The 25,905-nt window shown below is 48.3% G+C and overlaps 8 protein-coding genes across 8 annotated transcripts; 5 read left to right on the top strand and 3 right to left on the bottom strand.

The window, feature by feature from the left end:
- Nucleotides 1-5: 5 nt before the first annotated feature.
- Nucleotides 6-2,754, top strand: CNL04510 (hypothetical protein). Its single transcript, XM_024658153.1, has 15 exons — nt 6-389; nt 445-471; nt 535-695; nt 745-788; nt 839-1,048; nt 1,095-1,177; nt 1,226-1,511; nt 1,552-1,606; nt 1,656-1,691; nt 1,742-1,753; nt 1,819-1,827; nt 1,874-2,141; nt 2,191-2,205; nt 2,279-2,399; nt 2,479-2,754. The coding sequence occupies exons 1-15, from the start codon at nt 66-68 to the stop codon at nt 2,622-2,624; spliced, it is 1,797 nt and encodes a 598-aa protein (XP_024513829.1). The 5' UTR covers nt 6-65; the 3' UTR covers nt 2,625-2,754.
- A 38-nt stretch (nt 2,755-2,792) lies between these two features.
- Nucleotides 2,793-5,163, top strand: CNL04500 (hypothetical protein). The gene is made up of 2 exons (XM_567999.2): nt 2,793-3,673; nt 3,727-5,163. Exons 1-2 carry the CDS (start codon nt 2,846-2,848, stop codon nt 4,900-4,902), a joined length of 2,004 nt encoding a protein of 667 aa, XP_567999.2. The 5' UTR covers nt 2,793-2,845; the 3' UTR covers nt 4,903-5,163.
- On the bottom strand, nt 5,121-8,205 carry CNL04490 (conserved hypothetical protein). Its single transcript, XM_024658152.1, has 18 exons — nt 7,975-8,205; nt 7,901-7,921; nt 7,812-7,843; nt 7,746-7,753; nt 7,631-7,697; nt 7,514-7,573; nt 7,398-7,463; nt 7,258-7,341; nt 7,132-7,208; nt 6,973-7,083; nt 6,795-6,924; nt 6,590-6,739; nt 6,467-6,540; nt 6,335-6,412; nt 6,159-6,282; nt 6,080-6,095; nt 5,850-6,016; nt 5,121-5,795 (listed from the first exon to the last, which is right to left on the bottom strand). The coding sequence occupies exons 1-18, from the start codon at nt 8,108-8,110 to the stop codon at nt 5,298-5,300; spliced, it is 1,899 nt and encodes a 632-aa protein (XP_024513828.1). The 5' UTR covers nt 8,111-8,205; the 3' UTR covers nt 5,121-5,297.
- A 196-nt stretch (nt 8,206-8,401) lies between these two features.
- CNL04480 (hypothetical protein) lies at nt 8,402-9,722 on the top strand. The gene is made up of 4 exons (XM_024658151.1): nt 8,402-8,545; nt 8,628-8,716; nt 8,770-9,565; nt 9,622-9,722. The coding sequence occupies exons 1-4, from the start codon at nt 8,496-8,498 to the stop codon at nt 9,662-9,664; spliced, it is 978 nt and encodes a 325-aa protein (XP_024513904.1). The 5' UTR covers nt 8,402-8,495; the 3' UTR covers nt 9,665-9,722.
- CNL04470 (ubiquinol-cytochrome C reductase complex core protein 2 precursor, putative) lies at nt 9,592-11,309 on the bottom strand. Its single transcript, XM_567997.2, has 5 exons — nt 11,046-11,309; nt 10,877-10,998; nt 9,957-10,827; nt 9,835-9,905; nt 9,592-9,784 (listed from the first exon to the last, which is right to left on the bottom strand). The coding sequence occupies exons 1-5, from the start codon at nt 11,265-11,267 to the stop codon at nt 9,766-9,768; spliced, it is 1,305 nt and encodes a 434-aa protein (XP_567997.2). The 5' UTR covers nt 11,268-11,309; the 3' UTR covers nt 9,592-9,765.
- An 820-nt stretch (nt 11,310-12,129) lies between these two features.
- On the top strand, nt 12,130-15,302 carry CNL04460 (expressed protein). Its single transcript, XM_567996.1, has 5 exons — nt 12,130-12,355; nt 12,549-12,745; nt 12,804-14,661; nt 14,715-14,768; nt 14,831-15,302. The coding sequence occupies exons 1-5, from the start codon at nt 12,307-12,309 to the stop codon at nt 15,112-15,114; spliced, it is 2,442 nt and encodes an 813-aa protein (XP_567996.1). The 5' UTR covers nt 12,130-12,306; the 3' UTR covers nt 15,115-15,302.
- Nucleotides 15,303-16,490: 1,188 nt separating this feature from the next.
- On the top strand, nt 16,491-20,488 carry CNL04450 (White collar 1 protein (WC1), putative). Its single transcript, XM_024658150.1, has 4 exons — nt 16,491-16,813; nt 16,876-18,489; nt 18,541-19,102; nt 19,155-20,488. Exons 1-4 carry the CDS (start codon nt 16,715-16,717, stop codon nt 20,303-20,305), a joined length of 3,426 nt encoding a protein of 1,141 aa, XP_024513827.1. The 5' UTR covers nt 16,491-16,714; the 3' UTR covers nt 20,306-20,488.
- CNL04440 (hypothetical protein) lies at nt 19,902-25,893 on the bottom strand. Its single transcript, XM_024658149.1, has 6 exons — nt 25,770-25,893; nt 25,488-25,722; nt 24,682-25,435; nt 21,430-24,628; nt 21,195-21,373; nt 19,902-21,143 (listed from the first exon to the last, which is right to left on the bottom strand). Exons 1-6 carry the CDS (start codon nt 25,881-25,883, stop codon nt 20,594-20,596), a joined length of 5,031 nt encoding a protein of 1,676 aa, XP_024513826.1. The 5' UTR covers nt 25,884-25,893; the 3' UTR covers nt 19,902-20,593.
- Nucleotides 25,894-25,905: the final 12 nt, after the last annotated feature.

Genomic DNA, 25,905 nt, shown 5'->3' with positions numbered 1-25,905 from the left:
TGTCTGGCCCGGTCGAATGCTGTGATCTAACATAAATATACTCCTGATTTTTACCTAGGTGTACTATGAACAGGCCTATATTAACCCTAGCAAGACGGATACCATCTCGATCTCGACCATTCTCATCAACTTTCCACCGTCTCAACATCCCATCTTGGCCGAATCCACCCGTCCCACAGTCTCCTGTAGGCCCATCAGGCAATCTCTCTTCATCGCCCCAGCAGTCAGAACAGTATCGGTATCATGGTAAACAGGAGAAGACTTTCTGGACGGAATGGCTCTCTAGTCCTTCTTTCCAAGCCGCATTGACCACTATAGTGGGCTTGGGAATAGTCTTTGGTGGTGGAATGGCTTATCTGGAGTGGTACAAGGCGCATGTGCTTCACCGTGTAGGCTATCCAGTTTATGAACACGGGAAAATATATTTACTAATAATTCATATAGATTATGAGGGCATTTGAACCTGGATATGTGAGTGTATCATCGTCCCGGCCTATGCGACGGCAGCGGCTCATCGACTAACCATTTGCACAGGATCCAGCCTTGGAATTGTCAAAGCTCAATGGCCCCAATGCTTCCCATGTAAAAAGAAGGGAGCAGCCATTGATCGATGGTATTGTCAGAGGAGAAGAAAAAGGCGGTTACTATCTTGTCATCGGCCCTAAGGGGACAGGGAAAGGTACTATGATACTCGAGTAAGCGCCCATCTTTCACCAGTCGAGTTCTACCTGATGTGATTCACAGCGCTATGCGAAAGATCAATGCCGACGGTGTATCTTTCTGTGAAGGCATGTGGAATCATATGGTTTGCATGGCAATCGACTGACTCAAACTGCAGCTCATCCTGATTTGGAAGTTTTTCGACTACGGTTCGGTAAAGCTCTAGATTTCGACTATTATGAAGACTGGCAGGGTTCTCTGTTCTCTCGAGCCGACCCGCGTAATGGCGGCCCAGCACTGGACATTGAAAGGGCGTTGAACAAGCTTGAAAAGGTGGCTCTGAGATACGCGCTGAAAAATGGGAGACCGTTGGTCATGGTGTTTAACAGCGAGTTCCGTTTTATCAGCATTGAGGTTGGGCTAACAAAAAATAGATATACATCTTTTCCCCAACACACCGGAGGGACATGGAATTTTGCATCAGCTGCAGCAACGAGCCGAAGCTTGGGCTGAGGGTGTACGTCCTGTCACTTATACACGGGCTCATAGCTAACGAACTTTATAGGGAATCCTTACTATGGTTTTCTCCAGTGATGATTACTGGTGCCTCGACGTCATGAAGAAGAATGCTTCTCGTATGCGTATCCTCTCAGTCTACGACCTTTCAGCTGCAGAATCACTACGTGCGCTCAGACATCTCCGTCGACAAGAACTGGCCAACCAATCCGCGAGGAGTTTGGTATCAGGTGATCTTGAGCTTGAGAATGATTCAGTGTTGAGGAGAGTGTATGAACTTGTTGGTGGACGAACGAGTTATCTTGCAAGAGTTGCCAGGGCAGATGATATGCTGGGTGAGTAACGACGATAATATTGAAAATTGGCTGACAATACGAGCAGAAGAGGCACAAGCGATGATTGAAGACGAAAAGCAGTGGCTTTTATCAAAGTGTGTCTACATTCGAGTGGATTGAAATTTGAGGGCTGACGACAAATAGGATTGGTCTGATCCCTGAACATGATGATGACGTTATGTAAGTATGTTCGTCCTGCTTAAAGACATCAGTACTGATTTGTTTTGTAGGGATGAGCAAAAGTAGGCATAGATGTTCGGAACAGAGAATGCTAGCTAATCACACCCTTCACCCTGTACTTTCATAGATGGGCAAGGTAGGTAAATGGCTGTTATCAGAGACCGGGCTCTGACTTCAACTAGCTGCTCATGGCTCATTCTGCGACACTTGGCCAACGCTGCTGAGCCTCTTCCCCCTTACCCATCCATTTTCCCGCCAATTCCTCTGGAATCTCCCGATGATGCTCATCTTGAAAAGGAGGATGATCACAAGCGTTCTTCAAGCGCTGTAAACGTCACCCCGCCAAGAGAAATATCAAGCGCAGATATACATCTTCCCAAGGTGACTTATGAGGAGGCGAGGCGTATCATGACCAGAGCGGATTTCTTGGAGGCGTTGGATCATTATCATGTGTGTTCAGATTTTCGAATCAAGTGGGATGAGCTGACAAACTTAACAGATCGTTTCTATTGACGTGAGTGACTAATGAAAGATACCCTTGATTGTGACTGCTGTGCATGGTAATGATGGGTATTGACGATGTATAGATTCACCATAATGTAAGGCCCGACTCTACACTGCTGCTTCGTGCAGCACAGCAAGTAGTTGCAGAGGAAGGCTTTGATGACGCGTTGGACCAGACGCGCGACCGTGTTGACCAAATCGAAGGTACGCCACTCTCCAAATCCTAGATTTCAAAGGATACTGGACGCGTGAAATGACTAATAATAATAAACGACGCGCTCAGGTCTTCACCGACAGAACGAATTGACTGTCAAGGAGCCCTTCCGAGTTACGTTCGACAAAAGGGACGGGAAGCCAGTATGGGAGGTGGTTGGTCTTGGAGAGAGCTTTGTACCGGAGGAGAAGGAGGAGGAAGAGCGGCTTGTATGATAACGCGGTGGATGTATTTGGGACGCGTATATTAGAGGGCGGTGACGTGGATGTGATGTTTTGCGAAATACGAAAAATTCAGGGGCGGGTTATTTTTTCCCTGGGTTGTAATAATAATGAATCATTTCAGTCACGCCCAGCACATTCACGTCGTCTTGTTTTTTATTATTATTATTGCCTTCATCTGTTTTCCTCATAATACCATTCTTCCTGAGCCCACCATGTCCGTCTGCGGGAACTCGCCCACTCCCCCGCCACCTCCGCCCCCCAACGCCATCCACATGCACCCGCCACAGGTCACCCCATCCGCCGCCAGCCACACGTCCCACCCCACACACCACACACCAGACGCCAGAGCCCAACAGTACTCTATACGTCGCGCGTACTCAACCCCGTCCATTGCATTCCCGCTCCCACACCAAGCACCTCCATCCTCTGCGCTTACACATGCATCTTACACGTCGAACATGTCCGAGAACATTACACGTTACACCCCGGGTGGTACGCCCCAGTCAAGCGCGTCGCGTCCAGGCAATGGCAACAGCAAGTTTCCACCTAGCTTTGACTCGCCCACACCACATGGCGCGAGATACAACTCTGCAGTCAGGATGGATGGCATTGAGGGCGCTGAGATGCTCGAGTCTGGCGATCTTGCAGGAATTCAGCCCCCAGCGACCTTTCCCTTGCCCGAATACCCTGCATCTTTTATGCGCGCGGAGCCGGTGCCCACGGAGGAAACGGAAGAGCTCCAAAGGTTTCTTCCCAATGATGGTAGTGTGAGAAAGTATCGATATGGTGGCGCGTCCTGCAACCCATGGGACTACATGCTTGGTGATGTCCCTGATGCCGACTACGACCACCCTTTGTCTTCACGACCAGCCAGGTACGGACCTGACGCTAAGCACGGATGTAAGGTTAGAAGACGGTTTACAAAGAGAGAGCTAGAGGCTCTCGAAGTGCTCTGGAGTATTGCGAAAAGCCCCAGCAAGTATGAGAGGCAGAGGTTGGGCGCGTGGTTGGGTGTAAAGACGAAACATATCACGGTCTGGGTAAGTAGACATGTCCTACCATACACATATTTTCATTGCTGACTATCTCACAGTTCCAGAACCGAAGGCAGGAAGAAAAGAGGTATTCACGCGACGGTCATCATGACGCTCCTCCTCCATCTCGATCCAACCGTGGCACCTTTGACCCTGTCACCGGTAAATGGCGTCCCGTACCCGCATCCTGCATCTCCGGCCTCCAACCCCCACCCGATGATAAGATTGCAGTCGTCCGTGCCATTAGTCTCGGTGACGTGACACGTGATATGTGGTTAAATAAGTATCCTTCGTCGTCTGGACGCGGCATGACTGCGTCGGCCAGGGTCAGTCCCACACCCATGAGCCTCGCGGCCACCTCAAGAGGAAGGACTATCAAAAATGCGCACACCACCCCTTTGCTGCCTCGTAATCAATCAAGATCTCTCGATCAAGTGCTCCAGGCGCGCGAGAGCAGTTTTGGGACAGGTGCGCAGAAGCGATATCGCAGAGGCAGCGGTGAATTTGTTATCAAGGGAGAAGGTCAAGATAGGATCAAAGAGATCCTGTCGCTCATGCCAAGTGATCCACCCAGCATGGGGCTTGCAGAGTCGGATGTCGAGGAAAGCGATGAGGATGATGGTGGGATTGATGAGGATGTCGAGAAGAGGAAAAGGGCAAAGCAAGCCAAGGCATCTAGCACCTTGGCAGGTCTCGGCAGGGCAACACCTTACGATGTCCTGGCCTCCAGCTCCAGGGCTAAGCTACTCGCAAAACCCATCAGTGAGCACTCCAGCCGCAACCCTGTTCTTAGCCAACTCAACCCAAATCTCTCCCACTTTGCCCCGCCCTCCAACCTTCGAAAACACACCCTTGAATCTGTAGCTACAAACCAACCTACAAAGCGACATCGTTCACGCGTCACCGGTCATCCGAATCCCAACTTTCATGCGGGTTCTAGGACCAAGGACTTTAACAGATCGGTTAGCACCTCTGCGCTCCCTCGTTCGTCGCGAGTGGCGGAAGGCCAAGGATCATCATCATCATCATATCTTCCCTCACAACTCAAAACACCGAACCTTGGGTACACGCGTTCCCATTCTGTCTCTTCCAGCAGTTCCCGGGTGATTACTCCCGAAGATGTCAAGGATAAGCGAGAAGGCCCGCAAATGCGGGGGCAGGCTAGGGGGCAGGAGAAGGATCAAGAGGTCATTGGTGCTGCGGAAATGTTGTTACAGTTGTTTGGCGGGTCATAGATTGTTCACGATAATAGTTATCACTGCTTATTTCTTATATGATCTTAAGGGAACCAAAAAAAATTAGCAATATTGCATCAGTGTATTTAGATCAACCAAAGCAAAAAGGGAGAATGTCGAAAGTGCAAGGAGCTTCAGTATTGGATTCTCAACTTGGTTTTCAGATTTTTGGTTTTTTTTTGTTTTGGTTTTAGTCAACTGGGTTTTTTTATATTTTGGTCTCAATCATCATCTATCTACATGAACTTATCTTGAGTGTTCCATGCTTCTATCTTATTGATAAAGATCTTCGGAAAGACATTTTGCCTTCTTACAAATTGTGGTTTAAAAGGAATAGAAAATGTGTATATGCGTACAAAATGGATACAACAAGACTATATCTAAGTATATTGTGGTTAACCCTTCTTCAACCAGCTTGAAATTGTACCCTTTTCTCCCTTTGATCCATCTTTCTTCGATGGTCCTGTGACGTTTGAAGATGTCCTTTCACTCGTCCTTCCAATTTTAGCCTTTTTCTTGGCCACTGGCGAAACTCGGCTAGCCTCCTTGATGGCATCCTTATTGAGACACCAATCAACGTGATCGTTGAGTTGCTGGTTGGAAGTCCCTGCATCAAGGGCCTGGCCGCATATGGGACAGATGGGACCAGCTGTTGGAGAAGGGGCATCACGTGTTGGAGAAGGGCTCTTTCGCTTCTTTGTGGTAGCTGGAAGGATTTTAAAGTCATCTGCACCAATACCTTCAGACCCACTCGCCTCCCCTGCGCCAAAACTGTCCCCTTGCGCGTTATCTGCCTCCAAGCGCATCATTTCGGGTATATGTTCTAATGTTTCTAATGTATGGCCAGTGATTGGTGACCCGGTCTTGGCTTTGTCTTCGGCCGCCTTGAAAAACTTGAAAACATGGTCAACTCGGCTGTATGGCTTGGCGGATGGACTGGTGCTTACTCCTTTGATGCCTTTATCAGGAATAGTAAGATCTTTCAGTGTTGATAACCGTACGCCAAGTAAGCGTATCCGAAGAGGCAATTCCTTCTTCAGCAGTTCCTGGGCTATAGGCAGAATATCCGTCGCTGATGAGATGTATTTGGGTATTGACTTTGCTCGCGTCTTATCTACACATATTGTCGGCCGCCAGCCATCGATGCACGCAGCTCAGTGTATGAAGTCAGACTCACTTTCGTACGTATGCAGCTATGTAACAATTGAAACGAGATCAGATTTTTTTTTGTCGACCGAGGGCGCTAGATAACATACCTTGTACTTGACGGTAACGGTTTTGCCAGCATATTGTAACCGATCCAGATCCTTCCCTAGCTCTTCGACAATGTCGATCAAAGTGGCCATGATATCTTCATCATCCGTCTTATCTCGAAATGTTCTAGATGGCGTCAGTCTCATACTCGACGACAATGGGTGGGGCGGCAACCCACCTTTCCACACCAACACTTCTTCGCTCTTCCCGTCTGCCTGGTGCAACAGTATTGTCTGCTATCCCCAAGTACGCTCGGCTGCAAATATGTAGTAAGAATGGAAACAAAGACATGTATCACGGATCAGCTTACCATAAACCTCGGAAGCCGAACCAATGATCCATAAGAAGAAGGTCCACCCGCTTCTCATAAATATCGCCGCAAGTCTTCAAATTACAATAAGGAGTAACCCAAGACGACCAAAAAGACACGCACCTGTATTCCAAGTCCTTCAAGACAACGTTCTGTCACTCTCCCAAAGCCTGGAATATTTCTGACGGGCAAATCTCGCATGAAACGAACAATCGTAGCTCGGTCGAATGCCAATTCGAAGTGGCCATTTGGCTTGTTTTTGTCAGAGCAGATCTTAAATATTTAAACTGAGCATCTGTTTTCCTTTATCTGTTGGATGATCATGTACCTTGGCTAACATACGATTGGCTGCTATTCCGGCCGAGATTGTCAAGGAAGTTTTCTCTTCCACCTGAGCCCTTATTTCTGTGACAACCTCTGAAGCCGTCATATTGTGGGTCGACATGTAGGGCGTTATGCTACGTTGCGTTCACTTGATACCCGTCTAGCCTATCAAATCAACTCACTTCAGATATCCTTCATCCAAGCTCGCCATCATGAGATTTTCGTCGTATTGTACTAATACTTCCTTGACAGCCTTGGAGGCTTTTGTATAGAGGTCGAAGTGCAAATCCGTTCTTGAAAGAAGTTAATCCTTTGTCGTCGTATTTTGTCGCCGAACTCACAAGATGATATGAGGACAGAGCTTCTTCGCAATGAAGCCGGCCATGGCCGATCTTACTCCAAACTTTCTCGCTTCATACTATGGAACATCAGTACACCAGTAGGGCACAGCTGATAGAGATATTCACGGAAGCAGTGCACAACACCCCTTTACCTACTCCAAAAGCCTTCCCTTTCAGTGAAGGATCACGTTGAACTTCGACCGATGCATACTAGCGCTGAGGATTAGCAAGGATACGTCGCATTCTTATTGAGGAAAGAAGCTAACAAATGCGTCCATATCAACATGAATGATCGTTTGACTCAAATCTCGAGTCGCCTCAACTTCCATGAGCTATCTTTAAAGTGAGCTTCTATAAATATATTTCAGAGGCGAATGCTCACGATACGATCAGCTTCATCTTCCAATTGGTCACGAGGAGCCATTCTCATGAGTTCATCTCGCTGTCAAAAAGCGTATTCTTTTAGTGTCTAGGGATTTGTTAATAGTGACAAACATACCTTGTTTCGATACCATGCGATCTTCTCAGTGAGCTCTTGATCTTTCCGCACTTGGTTATTGTAGAACCTAGATCATATCAGGCGTTGAAAACAATAGGAATGAAGCTTGACATACTTGGACCCCTGCGAAGATATCAGCGACCATAAAACTGGAGCGTGAAGCAACAAGCAATTGACTCACTTTGGAAGCTTCGGCAATGATCCTGTTGATTTCTGGCGGAAATTATACATTCAGTATCTCGAAGGGGTGGCATACACTTCCTTACAAACCTGTCTGGTCCCTTGTGATACCTTTGCGGCAGGTCAGATCATATGTACCATTTGCATGTTCTAATATAACTTACCAGCCTTGCCAACACTAGGTCCCGCCAAACTTCTCTCGAAACTGCGTTGTTTAGCATCGGCTGCCGCTCTTTCCTCACTTGACATCTCCGTCTTCACCGTATCTTTTCCCTTTCCTGAGGGTGGAGGGCAGGCCATATTACAGGAATGATGACATTTGGCGATAAGTTGGAGTTTTGAGTTTATGGATACTTTTTGTTCTTGTGTAAACAAAGGGACGCGTCTGGATGTAGGTATATTTTCACAAATTGACTTTTGTAAATGGTGGGTGAGCTGACAATAATAAATAATTAAACACTTGGGATCCGGACATCGAGGCACCGGCTGTGGAACTGACCGGTATGTGTCACCAGTTGGTCTCTGCGTTCCCGACTGGGAGTGAATAATTATGTATATGCCCCCTCTCTTGGTATCTTTATTTATCTTCGTCTTCATCTTGGTATTGCCACTGAGTACCCCAATCTGCCACCTTGTCAGACACCTTAAACCCTCGTGAACTCACACAGTCAAAACTCCTTGAATAATGCAGACCAAGCTTCCCCCTTTACTCCAAGCGACTTCAGGCGCTCTTGGGTGAGTTCTTGTAGCGGAAATCCTGTGATGAGCAGAGATGCGAAAAGAACATGATTGATTAAAGCTGTCAACCGTATCTTAGCTCTGCTGTTGGGAACTGTATCGTATTTCCCCTCGATGTAGCTACCACCCGTATGCAGCATGCTTCCAAGAAACCAAAAGCCATGCGTTGTAAGTGCAGGCTTATTGGATACTTTCTTGGAAGTTACTGACAACCATATAAGTATCACTCATTCTTACACTGCATCGTCTGCTATCTCGTCGCCACGCCATGACTAGAATATACAGCGGTCTCAAAGCCGACACCTTATCCACTTTGCTATCTAGCTTCATCTACTTTTACACCTACACTGCTCTGCAAAAAGGTCTCCATCAATATCGTCTGAAACAAGCAATCTATCAAGCCGCACCATCGCCAGCAGGTGTAGGTGGTTTATCCAGTAAAGCATCTGATACTGCGAGTACCGAACGAACGCCGCTTGAAGAGCTCATTATTGGTGTTCTTGCTGGAGTCACATCTAAGGGCATCACTCTGCCTATATCGACCGTCAGTGTGCGACAACAGGTCAGCGAATCTGGGGAAGACGAAAAGCGGTCAGCCTTGCAGACCCTCTTGGCGATAAACAAGGAAGACGGAATCAGAGGGCTATTCTCCGGTTTTGGTCCTACAATCCCTTTAACATTGTTACCTTCATTAACGTTATATATTCACTCGTTTCTACTCAGAATTCTGGTGCCCGAAAGGCATCGTGCCCATCCTCCAGGGGTTGTAACATTTTTCTTAGGAGCGTTATCCAATGCTCTTGCCACGATACCCCTGTACCCGTTAATCTTGGTCAAGGTACTGTACCAGTCCGGCAAAGAGAAGGAAAATGACAAGGAAAATCAAGAAGAGAGTATGTTCAGCACCATAAGGAAATTTATCAGAAAAGAAGGTATCGAGGGATTGTATGTCGGTCTTGAAGGGCAATTGGTCAAAGGATTTGTATCGCAAGGCGTCATGATGTTGGTCAAACAAAGGTGAGCAGACCGATTAACTGGCAGACATAGACTCATACGGAGCCGACCAATTACAGAGTGGAGGAAAGGACTATCAGATTCTATCGCGCTCGATCATAATTTGAACTCTTGTTTTGAATTCAGAGAACATAATGCCAATCATATGCACTTCATCATTCCCAAAATGCCATGACTATTAGTTTTGCAATCCCTCTAATCCCTTAAAGACCAAGTTCGTCGCTAAAAAAAATTAGCATCAACATGTCCAATCTTAGGAATGAAGAACGCACCCATAAGGAAGGACAGAGATATTACCGATGCTGACAACGGTGGGCTTTCCCTTGAGCAACTCGCCGGCAGCCTGAAAACGGTCAGCATACTCATCGCATACCGATAACCCTTATAAACTCACCTTGGAGATGGAAGAAGCAGAAACACCAGAGAAGGACTGCGCCTCGGGAACGGAACCAATGAGGGCAGCAGGACCAGCAGCGGCGACGAAACCGGACAAGGTTTCGGTGCTAGCGGCGTCCTCAAAGGTGGCCTTGGCAACGGCCCTCTTCACCTCCTCCTCCTTGAACTCGCCGGCGCCCTTGACGATGCTGGCAACTTCCTGAGCCAAAGCCTTGGTTTCGGCACTTGTGGGGGCAGAAAGAACAACACCGAACAGAGAGGCGTCAGAGTAAGGAAGGAGGAAAGCCTTGGCGGAAGCACCGGGGATCTTGTCGGCGGCTTGAGCCAGAGGAGAAGCACCAGGAGTCCATTTAACGGAGGTCTCACCACCGAGAAGGTGCTTAAGGACCTTGAGGTCGGCAGAAGGGGGAGCGGAGGTGCCGAAGGCAATAACCATGGTAGGGGCGGCAGTAGCAGGAGCATGGATGTCGAGAGGCACCCGGGTCTCACCACCGTAATAGGCGGCCTTGGGAGTAGAGAGCTTAGAGCTGGAGCTAGTACCAGTGCCGAAAGCGTTGCCAACGGACTTGGCGAGGACCTCAGTGGAGATACCAGTACCGATGACGGCAATGTTGGACTTGGCGAAAGCGGCTTCACCAAAAGTCTTCACGTCGTCAATGGAGACGGGGTAGTTCTTGTTGGCGTAGAGAGAGTTACCGAGACCTCGTCGGAAAGCAAGGGAATGGGCAAGGTCGAGGGCGATGGCAGAAGGAGTAGCCTGGGCAGAGATGGTCTCCGCCTCAACGACAGGGATAACGAGCTCATTGAGCTCGTGTTGGTAGAATTGAGACGAGGAAAGAACGGAAGCGAGGACGTTGAGGAAGTGTTCTCTGTTAATGTTTAGTGGATGCCTTCATCTCTTCTTACTGTAAAACTCACTCATCGCCACGAAGGAACTCGGCAGAAAGCAAAAGGTGTTCCCTAGTAAGAGCAGCAGACAAGACACCACCGTACAGCTCCGCCTCCCTAGCTGTTCTCAAAGCTGATGCAGAAGCAGTGGCCTACATCGCAATCAGCGAGATCCAACGCAAATTCCCAAGAAACCCACCTTGTAGGCAAAGCTCTTCAAAACATGGGCGACACCGGGGGTAGTCTCGTATCGGGAACCAGCTTTGATGGCGACGGTCAAGCTGGAAGTGGCAGCAGGGCCCTTGTTTTCGAAACCGACAACATTGACACCGCCAGCAGAAGTGGTGCTGGCGTTTCGCCTAAGGAGATTGGCGGAGTTTTTGAATGCGGAGCTCCTGGGAAGCCTGTTGAGGGAGTACATGGGGGCGGGTGGTGGGGGATGGGGAGTTGGGGAAAGGAAAGTGTATATTGAAGAGCGATTCTCTGAGCAAATACGACGACCACCAGCGAATCGCATCCCTCGGAAACCAACGGGCACTCAGCACCACATAACGCCGCGTCCTACTCTCCATAATTCCGCGCCCAAACTCAATGTGGCACTTCCACTTCCACCACCTTCCAAATGCCTTAAAATGCAGCTCTTGACATCCAACGGTCCATACCCCACTCCGACGCACTCGCAAGAGTAAGTCAGGAGGAATATATTGCTCCATCCCCATTTGTGGTTAGAAGTGGAGCATGCGATGAGGCATCTGTGAGTCGATATTTTCAAACGCGCTGACTTGGCACTTGCCATGTCGTTTTGCTTTCTGCTACTCTGATTTCGGCATGCAGCATAGTAAGAATGGCTTATTTACGGAGGCATTGATTATATTAGAGCATGCTTAGATCACGATCGCGCTTATCTTTTGCCCATAGGACAAGATCAATCATCCTTACCTACAATCACAACCGATTTATTTTTGTTGCGTCCAAATACTACGGTGCAAGGGCAGGATCATTCGGGTTTCCGTTTGTACTCCGCAGCCCCATGCTTGATACTGTACTTGTACATATCACGTTACAGATGCAAAAAAACACCCATCAGCGGGCAGAGTTATCGTGGTGGCACATAATATGGTTTAGTCCTCTAATCCTATATTAATCCTCTTCGTCCACTGCGTGCGCTCGAGCTAAGACGACGGCGTGGGATGTGTGGCGGCAGGCAGGCAAGAGTCACGTGACCCGGTCATCTGCTTATCGCGCGATGTGACGAGTCCGATCGCTCAGCTATTCCCATCATAGTACTTACTCATTAGCCGTCGCAACCGCATTGCATCTTCGTCTTCCTCTTATAGCCGTCTTCGTCTCATCCTTGTCCTAGAGATACATTCAGCATCCTCAATTGGCTGTTCCATTCACTGTATTCGTAACGGCAAACATCGTTCCCATCACATTTCTGCTGTTCTCGGTTGCCACTCATGCCTCCTATTGTCAGCACTGACCGTTGGCAGCAGAAACTGCTAGGGGGTGAGTTTATCATGATCTGCATTTCTTCGTGTACATATCTACTCGGCGGCTATCATTGTAATCGCTTGCTGCCTGCCCCATTTCGCTCTCTTCAATTGTCATCAATCCATCACATTATCGTCCCTTTGTCATTCCTTTATTTCGTTCCCACTTCCGTTTAAGCATGCACCGAGACATGCTAACTCGAGTATAGACTGGTTTGTGCGCCTCTCTCCAGTCGACAGCTCCCCAGACATCCTTGTCAAGGACTTCTCCGTTACTCGGCTTGCCGCCAGCGATGATATCCCTAGGAAAGACGGCAAGGCTGTAAACAAGCCTGTGGGTCTGGTGCTCGGCGGCGTGATCTTGGGACGAAAGAGTAGTCAAGTGAAGGAGAGGATTGGCTCAGGCGTAAGCATATAAATAGCTGAACTCCTTTCTTCCACGACTAATTGGGATGCGTGATCAGGGCATTGCCTCTCCCATCCTCTCCCGCTCTCATGCCCACATCACCATCAGTCCATCGGGCCATGTCTACATTACGGACTTGCGATCGCTTCATGGCACCTCGATCGTCTCAGCCAAAGAGCCGTCCTCCTCAGTTGTTCTGAAGCCATTCTCTCCTGTTCAGCTCTGCGAACAAGACACCATTGTCCTCGGAAAGAAAGTGAACGCGTCCAACAAATCGTACGCCCCAGTGAAATTCGCTGTCTCCTTCCGATACCCTGAACTCGGGCAGGGCAGCCTTGACGGCGAGCGCGAGTACTTGGGTGAACTTTCTCAGGAAGACGTTGCGAGCAAATTCCTTTCTACGAGCAAGAAATTTCTTGCCGTTAAAGCCATCAAATCCACTGATACTTGGAAGAAAGAGATGGCCACTTCACCGGACTATTCGATCAGCCCGGGTGCCTCAATTAGCGGAAAATCGTACAGAGAGCCCAACAAGTATGGTATTCCGGAGTGGATGAGATACTCTAGTGAGGAACCTGAACTGGAGAACATACCGATGATAGCCGTCGGTGACGAAGACGACGGCATCATTTCCGTCTCTTCGAAATCCCGAGTTTCTCAGATCCGCTCTGACGTGTTGATATCTGATCATCAAAGTGTATTGTCCCTTTCCTCTGATGAGGATGAATGGCCTCGAGGCTCCAGCAACGAAGTCGCAAATGGGGACCGTAACGAAGAAGCGGACGATAACTCATTCACCGATTACGATGACCTTGGCTCGCCTGAAGTCTTTGGTGTGCATGAAGCGGATCATTCTGAAGCTGCCAAAGACATGCATGCAGAGAACTATGACTGGGGAAACCACGCATTGCAAAGTCAGGATGATCAAAGCGAACACGATTGCTGGTCGCCTTCTTACCAAAGTTCCCCTGTGGCATGGCACTTTTCGCCGGACCTTTCGGATTATGACAACGAAGCCGACGAGCAACAGAAAAGTTCAGACGTTGCACCATTTTCCACATCTGCACATGACGAAGCCGGTGCTCTTGAGGACAATAATATTGGTGAAGCAAACTACAATGGTGAAAAAGTAAACAATGTCAGCGACGAAACCTTACCACAAGAGCCACCTATTCGTCAAACTCAAGCTGATAAGCTTGATTCGCTGGACGAAGAGGAGCAGCGGGAATCATTCTACAGGGCTATAGCAGCTAGCTTCGCCGAAGCTGACGCACAAGGAGATGCTCCCCAGTTTGATTCGGAGCCATTGCAGCTGTCTTATGATAACGTCATTCGGCTTGGTCCGACAAACAGTTCTTGTCAGCAGCCTCCTGCTAGCGAATTTTCTGTTTATGGGTCAGAACAGGGATTATTCAGAAACGAGAAGGCTGCGTCGGCGAAGAAAAGAGCTGAATTGCCCTATAGCTACGAGAGTGAGGATGAGGATGAGGATGATGACGAAGATGACAGCAACTACGACGACGACGCGGCTTCGGGAGAAGACGATATGATCATAGTCTACTCCAGTGAGGAAGAGGAGGATGACCTTGATGACCGTTCGATCGGGGACGAAGCAGTTGATGCGAGCCCTACACCCTTTTCCCCAAGGCCAAAGAAGAACAGTGACTGTTTTATCAGGGAGAAGCGTCCTAGACAGGAAGTTGTACCCAACAAGTATCTGGGCGATAAGTTCCTTACAGGTAAAATTACCATGGATGTGGAGACTACGGCCGCTCAAGAAGTGATTACTTCTTCATCTTCATCGGAAGCTGATAGCCGCGACTTGCCTTCCTCTGAGGGAAAAAAGCTTGACCTTCATCGCGATATTGAGGAAGAAGTCGCTGTCTTTTTGGAGCAATCCCAGCAAATGCTAGCCGGTGAGTAGCAAATTACTTAATTTCTAAATGGATGATCTAATGCCTTCTGTTAGCCCACGCCGCTGTCATGAATGAACTCAGTCGTCAGGAGACTACCGAGGCCTGTGGTAAGTTTTCATTCTATTTAATGCGTTGATTATCTTTTTTTTTTCTGACGAAGCGCTGGTAGGTCTCCAACCCACATCCAGCCCTTCAAGCAGCTCGTCGTCGGAAGGCCTCGTCACCCCCGTCATTGGCCGCAAGCGCTCTCTTCCCCTCGAATTCAACGAGCACGAGGAACCCACCATCGTCGAAGAAACATCGGCCGTTCACCTTGGTCCAATCGAGGCCTCAAACCCGACAGGACCACCTGCCAAGCGCCGCAATGTAGCATCGACCGTCGGGTTGGTTGTTCTGGGTGCTGCCTTGGGTAGTATCGGCACCATCGCAGGCCTCATGCAACTTGCCGAGTAAGGGCCGAGTTGTACAGATTGTGTTGTATGATAACAACGGTCGCCTGTGGTTCGTCAAGCTCTGTACATCTATGTTGTCCCTATGTTTGGAGTTTTTCGCGGAGTTATTCATTATTGTTGGTGTTGCAGATTTGTAGACAAGTCCTGTGCGATGTGTGTGTAAATGATCCCGATGTGTATAAATTTCTCAAATTTTTCATGTATTTGCTCTCATTGAAACATCTTCTGGACGGAGAGAGGCTTTTTGAATTAGATCTTTATATATACAAGAGCTTTATGGCGCTAATTGTAAGTGACGAACAATTGGGTGGCACGCAGAATGCCTATAAAGCAAAGCGAAAAGCTGAGATTAGGTGACAAACCACGCCACGTAGGCACGAGGCACCCAACTCCTTTTAAGTCCCCTTAGACTGATGAAATACGTCTCCTGAAACCAAATTCCTTCCGGAAGTTGCGGACGGAAGGTCCGGCCAGTGGCCGCCGGGTAGCACGGGCGGACCCACAGATACATCTCAAAGCCACATGCTATTGTTTGCTGCCAGTGCTCAAGGTATACAGTAGTAAATTATATTACGTAGTTGAGTTCGTCTTCAATTTCGGTCTTGGCGATTGCTGGGAAGATCTGACCTCTTCTGCGGTGATGTTGTGGACAGTTAAGTAGAGAGTAGAGAATGATGATGAATGAAAGAAAAGTATAAAATGTGGTGGTTAGTCACGTGAAGGGAGGAATGTGAAATATCCTGTGCAGACATCATCATGTACGTGTGCAGATCCCACATCTGAAAGGATATTTAATTATTGTGCACTTAATAAATAATAAAGCGAGTAGTTGATACCTGAAAATGATCGACAAGAAGGCCAGTGGGTTTAACGGTCAATGAATATTCAGCAGCATGGCATCATGATGACGACAAGTCAGTAGTCGGACAGTCATTGATACAACTGATTAGGATGGAATTGGATCATCATTCTGTTGCGACGCACCAGTTGCAAGAGCGCAGCAATAAAAACGCTTATTCATTATTCATTATTTATTCATTGCGTTCCGTCGGAATTCTTAGGATACCCACTGCTGGAATCAGGCGTTGACGACAAAAAGAAGGGAAAGCACGTGGCAAGGACTCGGCGCTCTTTGTTTGAGATTGGAGGGGTTTTCAGAATTCCAGATTACCTTCATTTTTTAGTGGCCCACTGCTCTGTGCCTTTTTTGAACTATGAAAAAGCATTGTTGCCTGCACTTGCACATTGATGTAGAGATGAGATATGAAAATATGCCATGCATATGAAGTCGAGAGTAGGTGTATATTGGTGAATGCTTGGGTTGTTGAGAAGTAGGGCATTATTATTATTAGTAGTCGGACGGTGATTCACGTTCGGAGCTTGTTGAGAGTTTTCTCCGGTGACTTTATCGTCGCCTCTCACCGTCACCGCGAACACCCCATCTCCATCCTCAACCCTTTTTTTGTCATTACTAGTAGCGCGTACATCTCCCCTTTCAATCCATCTTGCCATCTCTCACACAATCTCCTACTTCCATCCCGTCTCATTCTCTTCCAGAAAGACTCATTTCTCCACCCGTTCTCTTCGCGGTGAATCACGTCATGTCAACAAACCTCACTTCTCCGCAGTCACACAATACCCTTCCACCCGGTGATCAATTTAACAGACCTGAGTTAAGACCTACAAATAGTGTTGTCAGCGTGAGTGTTGTCTGTTTGGTGGCTTTCTGGAAGCGCATCGCTTAGATTGACTCCAACTGTAGTCTACCCAGTCGCCTCTAGACTGGTCAAGTTTTATGAATTTCCAAACTCCTCCTGGAGTTCAAGGCAATTCGTTGGGGCCGCATCGCTCGCTGAGTAGCTTGGAGAATGGCCAACCAGGACGGGTAAGCGGTCATAGCATGGCAACCCCTAGCGTCGAGCCTAGCAGCTGTCCTGGAGATCAGTATCAGTCTTTTGCACAAGGAATTGCTCTCTCTCAAGCCTCATCGTCAGCAATCAATTTTCAAGCGCCTCAACCACGAATCGTAAGGCCAAGTCAGTTCTCTACATCACAGCAGTACGCTATAGACTCCTCCCCGCGGCAGAGTCAAGCATATACTTCACCAAATTTCCAATTTCATCCCTATGCTTCTCAACAATATTCGCATCATCCATCACCTCAAATATCCTCTCCCCACACTCCCGCGGACCAGCTGTTCAAAGGCAAATCTCCAGCCTCCAGTTCCTCACATAGCCACTCAAATCTGACACCGGGTAGTTCGGTCCAGCCATCGCATCCAGAACCGCTTCGTAGAACCAGTGGCGACATGAGGCCGTCAGACGATGGCGACAGTGGTTTGTCTCTTGACCTGTCCAAATTTCCGAGGGATGTACGCTTTCAGGTTCCTTCCTTTCCGACAAATCGTGCGCCAGGAGCTCCTCCAGCTGGTAGTCAAGCTTGGACTGAGTATTCAAACACCTCTGTTCAGAGCTCTGATGCTTCTCAAACTGCGCCAGGAGGCTTGTTCGCACGCGCAGCGTGTGTAGGAGGGCCAGCTTGGACCATGGCTCCAGATCAGGGGCGGCCCTTTGGCTCAAATGAAAACGCTGGTTGGAACAGGTGGGATCAAGCTCAAATGAAGCAGAACGGATTAAGTATGGGTGTAGGTGTAGGAATGGCTATGGCTCAGATGGGAACGGTTTACGTCAACCCTAATTTGAATCCTGCCGTTTATGGTCAAGGAATCCAATCTTTTCCGTCTAATGGTTATTATGGTGGTCAGTATAATTTACAACAAGGCCAGCATATGCAGCAGGAAAACGAGTCAGGTGGTGGGGAGGTGGGAAGCAGAGATATTGCGATGAACAGCCCCCACCAATATGCGGCCATTTCAGGGCCGATTTATGGTCCCGGCCCACCTTCCAGTAATCACTTTAGCTCGCCTGGTAACCCTCATCTACAGCCACATACATCGCCTTCATCACATCGGGCGCCATCCCCCCGTCCGTCTCACGATCAAACGCACGCCCCTAACATGATGTCCACCTCGGCTATCCTTCCTCAGCGCCCTTCCTATGATCAAAATATCTCGGATCATCGACTTCCCCATCAAATTGACTTCTCCAGTGCCGCCTCTGTATCTAATCCAAACCCACACCGTCGTGAGATGAACTTTACATTGTCATCTACGACTTCGTATGTACATTCAGCCGATGGCCGAGCCCTTCTACAGCACCCACTACTATCTCCCGCCCAACAAGCTTTACAAGATGGCCCAGGTTTGTATTCCACTACCGGCTTTGATATGCTTGGTATATTGGGAAGAGTAGCAGCCAGAAAGAATCCCAGCATGGTGATTGGACCTGTCGACCTGAGTTGTAGTTTCGTAGTGGTGGTGAGATATTTGCGTCATTTGATAATTACTTGACGCTGATGTAGTCTCCAGGATATAAGGAGATATGACTCTCCCATTGTCTACGCTAGTCCGAATTTCACCAGGTTGACTGGTTACGAGCTTCCCCAACTTCTCGGCCGTAACTGCCGATTCCTCCAAAGTCCCGATGGAGAAGTGACCAAAGGCTCCAAACGTGAATATACGGATAATGAGGCTGTCTATCTCCTCAAACGATCTCTCGAGGCTGGAAAGGAATGTCAAACCTCTCTTATCAATTATCGACGGAATGGCGAACCTTTCATCAACCTTGTCACTGTTGTGCCTATACCGTGGGACGGTCCTGACATCGTCTACCATGTGGGCTTCCAAATTGACTTGGTTGAACAGCCAAACAAAATCCTCCGTAATATGCAAGATGGGAACTATTCAGTGGACTACACATATTCCATCCCACCTGAAAAACCTCTACAGCTTGATGGAAAAGGTGCTGCCATAGCAGGCCTGAGTACAGCCGTGCTGGACATTATGGGCAGTAGGACGAAGGCACTCGCGGCGGGTACGGAAGAGGGGGCACGAATGGAGTGGTTTAAGATGATTCTGGATAATACGGATGGTAAGTATTGTGTCACATGTTGCCGTCAATGTACAAGGCTAACACAATTTAGACTTCATACATGCCTTATCACTCAAGGGTTTCTTTCAGTACGCTTCATCTTCCATTCGACGTTCTTTAGGGTATGAGCCTGAAGATCTGTTGAACAAAAACATCTCCGAATTCGCACATCCGTCTGATATCGTGCCCGTCATCCGTGCCCTAAAAGATTCCACACAAACGATTGGGGAGGAGCAGCAACCAAAACCTGTTCATTTCACCTTTCGCATCCGCACGAAGAACTTTGGGTACGTGTGGGTGGAAAGTATGGGACGGCTTGTCGTGGAAGCTGGCAAAGGTCGGAAGGCTGTCATCCTTTCTGGGAGAGTGAGGAACATGCCCACTTTGAGCTGGGGCAAGGTAGCAGAGCACGGTGGGCTCGCCAAAACGGAGTTCTGGGCCAAGATTTCATTCCAAGGTTTACTCCTAAATCTCACTTTTGGCGTTGACAAGGTCTTGGGCTACCAAGCTGAAGAGATTCTGGGTAGAAACTTATTTTCTCTTTTGCCTGGTGGCCAAAATACCCCTCCGTCTGGCGAACATCTCATTAATAACTATGCTTCAGCTCCCGATATCGCTCCTGTTGCCAAGGCAATCTATCAAACCATACATGACAGTACCCACCGGGGCGCGTTGTCTATTCGGCAAAAGATGGTACATCGTTCTGGCCAGCCTGTCGACGTGATTCTGGTCTTTTACGCTCCAGGGCAAGCTAAAGACAAGCAATCGCCCATTTCTTACTCAAATAATGACGAATCGGCTTCAGTCAATTTTATTGGCACACCAAACGGAGCTTCGACCTACCCGGTCAAGATTACCGATATTTTCGTCCAGGTCAAATTGCTGTCATCCTCCCCTTCGCATCAACGCTCCGTCCAGCCCCCCTCAATCGCTTCACTCACTCAAGCCCGCCCCCTCGTCCATCTACCCAACGACAATATTTTTGAAGAGCTGGAGACTGGGAGAGACTCTTCGTGGCAGTATGAGCTTCATCAGATGAAGATGACAAATAGGAGGTTGAGAGATAGCATTGCGGCTCTCAAAGAGAAGAAGGCTGGGAAAGCGAAGAAAAGAAAGTACAACATTGTGGATGAGAGTCCCGAAAACCAATCAGAAATCATTGATACGAGCTTAAGCTCGCAAATTGGGGGTATTGGATTTTGATATGTGCATGAGAGGCAAGCCTACTGCTACTTGCGTGATTTGCTGTATTGTCTTCAGTTTGTTTGTTGTACAGAATCGTCGCAAGTTTTTAGCTTTGCATAGTTCAATGCCTAAGCAGGCAAGCATGAATGTAATGTAGTATACAATACTTGTTTTTGGCCTTACTTTGTAAGGTGTATCAAGATCCTTATGTTCATAATGAGACAGATTGACGTGACAAGAATACGAAAAAATGCTCTATGAAGATCTTTTTTCTCTCCTAAAATTGTTGCTTGAGTTGTCCGACCATTACACCATTAGGTTTCTTTTGGATTTTTCCTTAATAGGGCTTGATCGCTTCGCGCCAAACATTTCTTTTTCTTTCTCTCGCGCATTGGGGCTATCGGCTGCTTTACGCATGAATTGGAAGGCCAGAAATGGGCTTCCAACACCTGACGGGAGAGTCACAGAGGGTGAGTGGGGTGATGTGCTTGAGAAGCTCGCATTTCGCCCTGTGGAGTTGGGAGTCCGAGGAGTAGAGGGAACAGGTTCTAAACTACCTTGAGCTTTTTGTGGGGACAGAAATTGTTCTGGCGTCTGTGCAAGGGGAACAGCTCGACGCAAGGGAGTCATTTGATTATTTTTGGAGATGTGCATCGCCGATTTTGGATCCATCGATTCATCCATAGGAAGCGACGACAGGGCAGAGCGGGATATGAGTGAAGCTGAGGTTATTGGGACTGGCGAATTCATATTGAAAAGGGAAATGGTTGATGAGTAGGAGCGACGCAGACTTGGCACAGCAGTTGTTTGCCGAGGGAAACTACCCATCATTTCGGTGAAATGGTCCAGCAAGTACCTAGTAACAAAAAGTGAGCGTGCCGTCAAAGGCGCTAATGCATACGCTTACTTTGATAATTCAACCCAACCCCCTCCGACTCGGACCATTACGGTCCTCGACCTCAGAATTCTACAAAAGCATAACTTTGCCTTCCCTTCGGACCCAATCCAATACTGTCCTGATAAATCTTGCCATTCGGCAATGCTTCCTATGATGTCCTGGTTCACCGGCCGTACTGGGACATCGATCTAGAGATGATGATTGTTGTTCAGCTGTCGTCCTCATTATGAAAGACGCCACTCACATCAAGCTTATTGATGACTTTTCCTATAGCTACATCGAGCTTGCTTTTGGGATTGGGAACATACTCCTTCTTCACTTTCGATTGGATGGAAGGTACTAGATGACTGGTCCTTCTCAATTTTGGTATAGCCTTAGCAAATTGCGGTGTAGCTGCCGATGAGGAGGCTATAGATGACGCATTTGATATTCTTGATCGTCGAGGTATCGATGACTTGCGAGCGCGAGGGTCGGAACCTGGCAGCGTAGGGGTGGCACACGGTGTGGCGGTAGGACCGGCCAAAGAGAGGGGTGGATGGAGATCTACAATACTCTGTGACTTGTTTGCTAGCACGTAGGTAGGCGTATCTGATACTACGCGATATCCATTCTTCCCCTGATGTGCGAGTATGCCAGAAGATGAGCGGAGAGGCGTACGTTGCGGATTGGACGTTGAGCGAGGTGAGGGTTTGAACAAGGAGCTGGAGAGTCGGGGAAGTTTTGAGACTGATGCGTTCGGGTTAAAAGGCTGAACTGTCGAGGCGAAGGACAGTGCACTTTCTGATCTTGAAATATCTGATATAGCATCCTGAACATCCTCCTCTTTTAACTTTTCAGGATCTAGACATTCTTCCACCAACATCTCTAGGTCTTTCATTGTGTCTCTCAGACGCTTAACTTCTCTGCACACTCTGCTGTCGTCATTCACCGGCATGGAGCACTCCAAAACATAGTCAAGAGCTTGTTGGGCGTCTCGTGCAGCGTCCTGTAGCGGTCCTTTTTGCTCCGCGTAGTTGTCGATTATGTCAAGCAACTGGCTATGCGCATCATCACAAGCTTTAACAGCACCATCGATTTGAGCCAGTTGTTCAAGCCGAGGCATCAAAGCTTTCTGTGATGTCAAGGATTGTTTGAGGCTTTCGGCTTCTGTTAGAGTAACATGTGAAGACGGATTGGAAAGCAATCGTACGCTCTCGGATATATCACCCAGAACTTTAGCTATACGTTCCGCCATCGCTTGGGCAGGAAGCTGTCGGGATGTGGAAGTCCATGACGATTTCGATGTGATCGGGTTCACCAGTTCTTCGACCTTCAAATCGTCCAATTGCTTGCGCAGCTGCTCCAAAAGATCAAGATCATCTTTTAGAGTTTCAAAGGGGCTTGACGATGTGTCATCAGCAATCACAGAAGGCCCAAGGACGTCGGGAGTATTTGTCAGAGGTGTAGGAGTGTCAGGAAGTGCTTGCTGTTGATTATGTATATCCTCTGTTTGGCATTTGATCTTGGCCAAAAGAGCCTCTCCTGCCGCTACGATATCCCCAGCCTTTCCCAACGCATCTTCTACGACATCTTTGGATATCCTTTTTGATATTTCCCACCTCTGACATCTACCCTGGCTCTCTTCCTCCTCCTCCCCGCACCATCTCGGCAAAGCGTTGAATATATCCTCCACCCCCGCCAGATGTGCTTGTAAAATCCTCTCGTGCTCGGTGATGTATTTCTTCAATGATGCCAGAGTGTCTTCTACTTCTTGTACTGCGACCTGGGCAAGCCCATAGGAGGGAGTCTGGACATTAACTCGACCGGCCATATCGTCGAGGATGTTCCTTGTCTTTTCACAAAGATCTAGCCATGAGGATATACCCTTTTCTAAAGCTGTAACCCTTCCCTGACATCGGTTCTCCCATACATCAAGCATAGCTGACCGACAGACGGACTTGCAATGTGCGATGTGAGACCCCACAGCCAAGACTTGATCATTAACCGCTCCCCTGACAGACTGGTCGACTGACGCCAAGTCAAGAGCAGCCGAGTTGGTATCATCGATGGCCAATCCGACGGTGGATGTTTGCTGAGGAGCTTTGGAGCGGGACAGAGAAGACATCATGGGTGCGGTAGGTACGGTGTACAAGTCGTTTGATGACGGGAGTCCGTTGGTTTCAGATGCAAGGAAGGGAATGCGTTGTGATAACTTGGATTCCCACGATCTCGCCTCTTCGTCCAGTTCTTCGACCTTTGCTAACAGACTGTCCAAAACATCAATGACATCTTCGCGTCCAGTCATTTGCTCGGCTTCTTCCCGGATGACAATAACGTTCACGATCATCTTCTGTGCTTCTGCTTCCACACTTTCAACGATGGTGGTTTGGTTCTGTACTCGTTCCAGGAGGTCCATGGATCTAGACAGCTGGGAAGGCAGATTTGTCACGTCTGATATAGCGGACAAAAGGAATTGACAAAGGGTTGGTAAATGACGTTGGTAACACTTGATTAAACCTTTGAAAGAGGAAAACGGAGTCGTGACTTGCTGCTCGATACGGCGAGCAAGTTGAGTTATGGTGCGGTTCAGCTCCCCGTGATTTCTTTCAACGCATTGAGAAGACGGATAGGCAATTTTTTGGATGAGCGTTTCCAACTGCCTTTGGATGAACAAACCTTCATTGCGAACAAGTGATGCACCTATGAAAGCTTGTTGTGCCTTTTCAAGAATCTCGATATCCTCTTTTGCAGCTTGCACGGCCGCCAACGTCTGCTGCCTCAACTCAAGCAGTCGGTTCAAGTCTGTATCCACCTGATCTGCCAGATCGTAGTTGATCAAATCCGTTTGCCACCATGCTTGTTCTCGGATAAATCGAGGAGGCGTTTTAAGCAGGTTTCGGTATTGTAATGCCAAAAGGGTGGAGCGATTGCAGACCGATTCTGATTGCTCGACGTACTGGAGCGTCATGGCTGATTTTGAAGGTACAGTGTTGATCCAGTGCTCAAAGTTGCCATCCAGACAGTGTCGGCTGGACATATCAGGCCGTTCAATTCTATTTTCGCCCCTTTCAAGAAACTCTAGCAGCTGCCGTATATTTTCTTCAAGTTCCTTAATCTCCGAGTGTTTGCCAAGGACTTTTTCTCGGGCGCTCAATAGACGCGAATACCAGTCCACCCCTTCTTTCCCCTTTTTGATAATATCAGAAGCATTCGTATGAGCTTTGATCAAAGCGCCCTTGGCGTGTTGGTTATATTCATCGTTTTCGGGGTAAGCAGGGTAAAATGGTCGAGAAAATGAGTCTGTGATTGGGGTTGGGAGACATGATTGAGCTTTTCCAAGTAATTCGGAGAGTTGTTGGTGTCGTTTGCTGGTGGCTGGTTTCGATAGGGCCTGGTGCAAGTTGTCAAGCAGTTCCAAGCCGAGTTGATGAGCTTGAAAAGAGGAAGAGTAATGGGCTTCGGACCTAATAAAGCACACATCAGTCGATTCACCAGAACATGCAAGCCGATGACGTACAATTTCCAATGTTCTTCAAGCTCTCCACACCACGCCACCCTTCTGCCTAACTCTTCTACCGAAGCATCAAGTTCATCCTGCAGATCCAAAAGCTGATAGGGCACAGCACCTCCCTCCAGAGACTCATTTTTTGTGCAAGGGCCATTCACATCACCTAAATTTTGTAGGTGCGATGCGACGTCTATCATGCGATCAAGGATCGCTCCGCTACGAGCCAGATGGGTAGAGGTAATATTCTTGTGACGTATCCGCAAGTTGACAAGTTGTGAATGAAGGAGGGGGATATGCAGAGACCTATCGGGTGTACTGAGATGCCTGGCAGGGGATGCTGTTTGTACGGCGCTTTCGGATGCTTGTTTGTGTTGGGGAGAACTCCCGAGATGGGCAGATGCAAGGTCGGATGCAAGTGTGTCGGTACGTGGCGTACTAGATTTGGGCGTCACAGGTGTGACGCTTCCACGACAGCTTGGTGATCGTGGAAAATACCGTGGCGAGCCACGAGACGTCACGTCGACTTCTGCAGGAGACCATCTAGCCTTGTCTCGGACCACAGAGTCCACTTCATTTAGTAGCCCTTTTGATTCACTCATCACCTGCCACCGAACCTGATCCCATTGAAGTCGAAGCATCACCAAATCGAGGATCTGGCCGCGCCGCCGTAATAAAGATAAGATACGGTCTATCAAGACGATAAGGTCTAGAGTGATGGACACGAGGTGTGTCGATGGCGGTGTCAGGGGAAGTAATGTAGCCGCTGGCACTCTTGTCAGCTGAAGAAGGCATATCAACACCTTTATATAGCTCACCTCGAGTCATCTTCTTCATTCTCTTCAGATCTCCACCGTCAAACTCTAGCACTTGTTCCTCAATCTCGTCTCTTTCGCGTTTCCAAGCCTTCACTTGGTCTTGATCGGGCAGCTGCCATTGAGAATCTGCTTCGCCGCTACGCATAAATTGCAAGTCACATTGGTTGGCATTTTCCGGTATTTGTTCCAGCACTGGGTGAATAAAGGGATAGACAGGAGGGATGTGCTCGAGGGACTAGACAACGAAGTGTAAGCGTTATGGAGGAAATAGTACGAACTCACGTCTAGTCTGTGCTCAAACCACTTTCTTTTGTCGATAAAAGCGGTGAGCTGCTGTGCTTCTTGGGGAGTAAGGTCTCTGAGGTGATTTGTGGTGTGCAGGGGATGGGGCTTCATATGGATGCTGTGGTATACTGTA

The sequence above is a fragment of the Cryptococcus neoformans genome (genome assembly GCF_000091045.1).
Source record: "Cryptococcus neoformans var. neoformans JEC21 chromosome 12 sequence".
Classification (NCBI taxonomy): Eukaryota; Fungi; Basidiomycota; class Tremellomycetes; order Tremellales; family Cryptococcaceae; genus Cryptococcus; species Cryptococcus deneoformans.
The sequence above is the reverse complement of the archived record's forward strand: the minus strand, read 5'-3'. Positions and strand labels throughout refer to the sequence as shown.

What these genes read in the sequence shown, in the direction of transcription:
- CNL04510 (XM_024658153.1), top strand. Translation starts at nt 66, where the DNA reads ATGAACAGGCCTATATTAACCCTAGCAAGACGGATACCATCTCGATCT. An exon ending in AAAGGTACTATGATACTCGA is followed by an intron (nt 696 to 744) that starts GTAAGCGCCCAT and finishes TGTGATTCACAG; the next exon opens with CGCTATGCGAAAGATCAATG. An exon ending in GTTGGTCATGGTGTTTAACA is followed by an intron (nt 1,049 to 1,094) that starts GCGAGTTCCGTT and finishes AACAAAAAATAG; the next exon opens with ATATACATCTTTTCCCCAAC.
- CNL04500 (XM_567999.2), top strand. Translation starts at nt 2,846, where the DNA reads ATGTCCGTCTGCGGGAACTCGCCCACTCCCCCGCCACCTCCGCCCCCC. An exon ending in CGAAACATATCACGGTCTGG is followed by an intron (nt 3,674 to 3,726) that starts GTAAGTAGACAT and finishes ACTATCTCACAG; the next exon opens with TTCCAGAACCGAAGGCAGGA.
- CNL04490 (XM_024658152.1), bottom strand. Translation starts at nt 8,110, where the DNA reads ATGGCCTGCCCTCCACCCTCAGGAAAGGGAAAAGATACGGTGAAGACG. An exon ending in AAGATGAAGCTGATCGTATC is followed by an intron (nt 7,464 to 7,513) that starts GTGAGCATTCGC and finishes CTTTAAAGATAG; the next exon opens with CTCATGGAAGTTGAGGCGAC. An exon ending in CTCTGTCCTCATATCATCTT is followed by an intron (nt 7,084 to 7,131) that starts GTGAGTTCGGCG and finishes ACTTCTTTCAAG; the next exon opens with AACGGATTTGCACTTCGACC.
- CNL04480 (XM_024658151.1), top strand. Translation starts at nt 8,496, where the DNA reads ATGCAGACCAAGCTTCCCCCTTTACTCCAAGCGACTTCAGGCGCTCTT. An exon ending in GCGACTTCAGGCGCTCTTGG is followed by an intron (nt 8,546 to 8,627) that starts GTGAGTTCTTGT and finishes ACCGTATCTTAG; the next exon opens with CTCTGCTGTTGGGAACTGTA. An exon ending in GAAACCAAAAGCCATGCGTT is followed by an intron (nt 8,717 to 8,769) that starts GTAAGTGCAGGC and finishes CAACCATATAAG; the next exon opens with TATCACTCATTCTTACACTG.
- CNL04470 (XM_567997.2), bottom strand. Translation starts at nt 11,267, where the DNA reads ATGTACTCCCTCAACAGGCTTCCCAGGAGCTCCGCATTCAAAAACTCC. An exon ending in TGAAGAGCTTTGCCTACAAG is followed by an intron (nt 10,999 to 11,045) that starts GTGGGTTTCTTG and finishes ATTGCGATGTAG; the next exon opens with GCCACTGCTTCTGCATCAGC. An exon ending in CTGCTTCTTCCATCTCCAAG is followed by an intron (nt 9,906 to 9,956) that starts GTGAGTTTATAA and finishes GACCGTTTTCAG; the next exon opens with GCTGCCGGCGAGTTGCTCAA.
- CNL04460 (XM_567996.1), top strand. Translation starts at nt 12,307, where the DNA reads ATGCCTCCTATTGTCAGCACTGACCGTTGGCAGCAGAAACTGCTAGGG. An exon ending in GCAGCAGAAACTGCTAGGGG is followed by an intron (nt 12,356 to 12,548) that starts GTGAGTTTATCA and finishes ACTCGAGTATAG; the next exon opens with ACTGGTTTGTGCGCCTCTCT. An exon ending in AGGAGAGGATTGGCTCAGGC is followed by an intron (nt 12,746 to 12,803) that starts GTAAGCATATAA and finishes ATGCGTGATCAG; the next exon opens with GGCATTGCCTCTCCCATCCT.
- CNL04450 (XM_024658150.1), top strand. Translation starts at nt 16,715, where the DNA reads ATGTCAACAAACCTCACTTCTCCGCAGTCACACAATACCCTTCCACCC. An exon ending in CTACAAATAGTGTTGTCAGC is followed by an intron (nt 16,814 to 16,875) that starts GTGAGTGTTGTC and finishes CTCCAACTGTAG; the next exon opens with TCTACCCAGTCGCCTCTAGA. An exon ending in GATTCTGGATAATACGGATG is followed by an intron (nt 19,103 to 19,154) that starts GTAAGTATTGTG and finishes AACACAATTTAG; the next exon opens with ACTTCATACATGCCTTATCA.
- CNL04440 (XM_024658149.1), bottom strand. Translation starts at nt 25,883, where the DNA reads ATGAAGCCCCATCCCCTGCACACCACAAATCACCTCAGAGACCTTACT. An exon ending in GGTTTGAGCACAGACTAGAC is followed by an intron (nt 25,723 to 25,769) that starts GTGAGTTCGTAC and finishes TTCGTTGTCTAG; the next exon opens with TCCCTCGAGCACATCCCTCC. An exon ending in AAGTCATCAATAAGCTTGAT is followed by an intron (nt 21,374 to 21,429) that starts GTGAGTGGCGTC and finishes CATCATCTCTAG; the next exon opens with ATCGATGTCCCAGTACGGCC.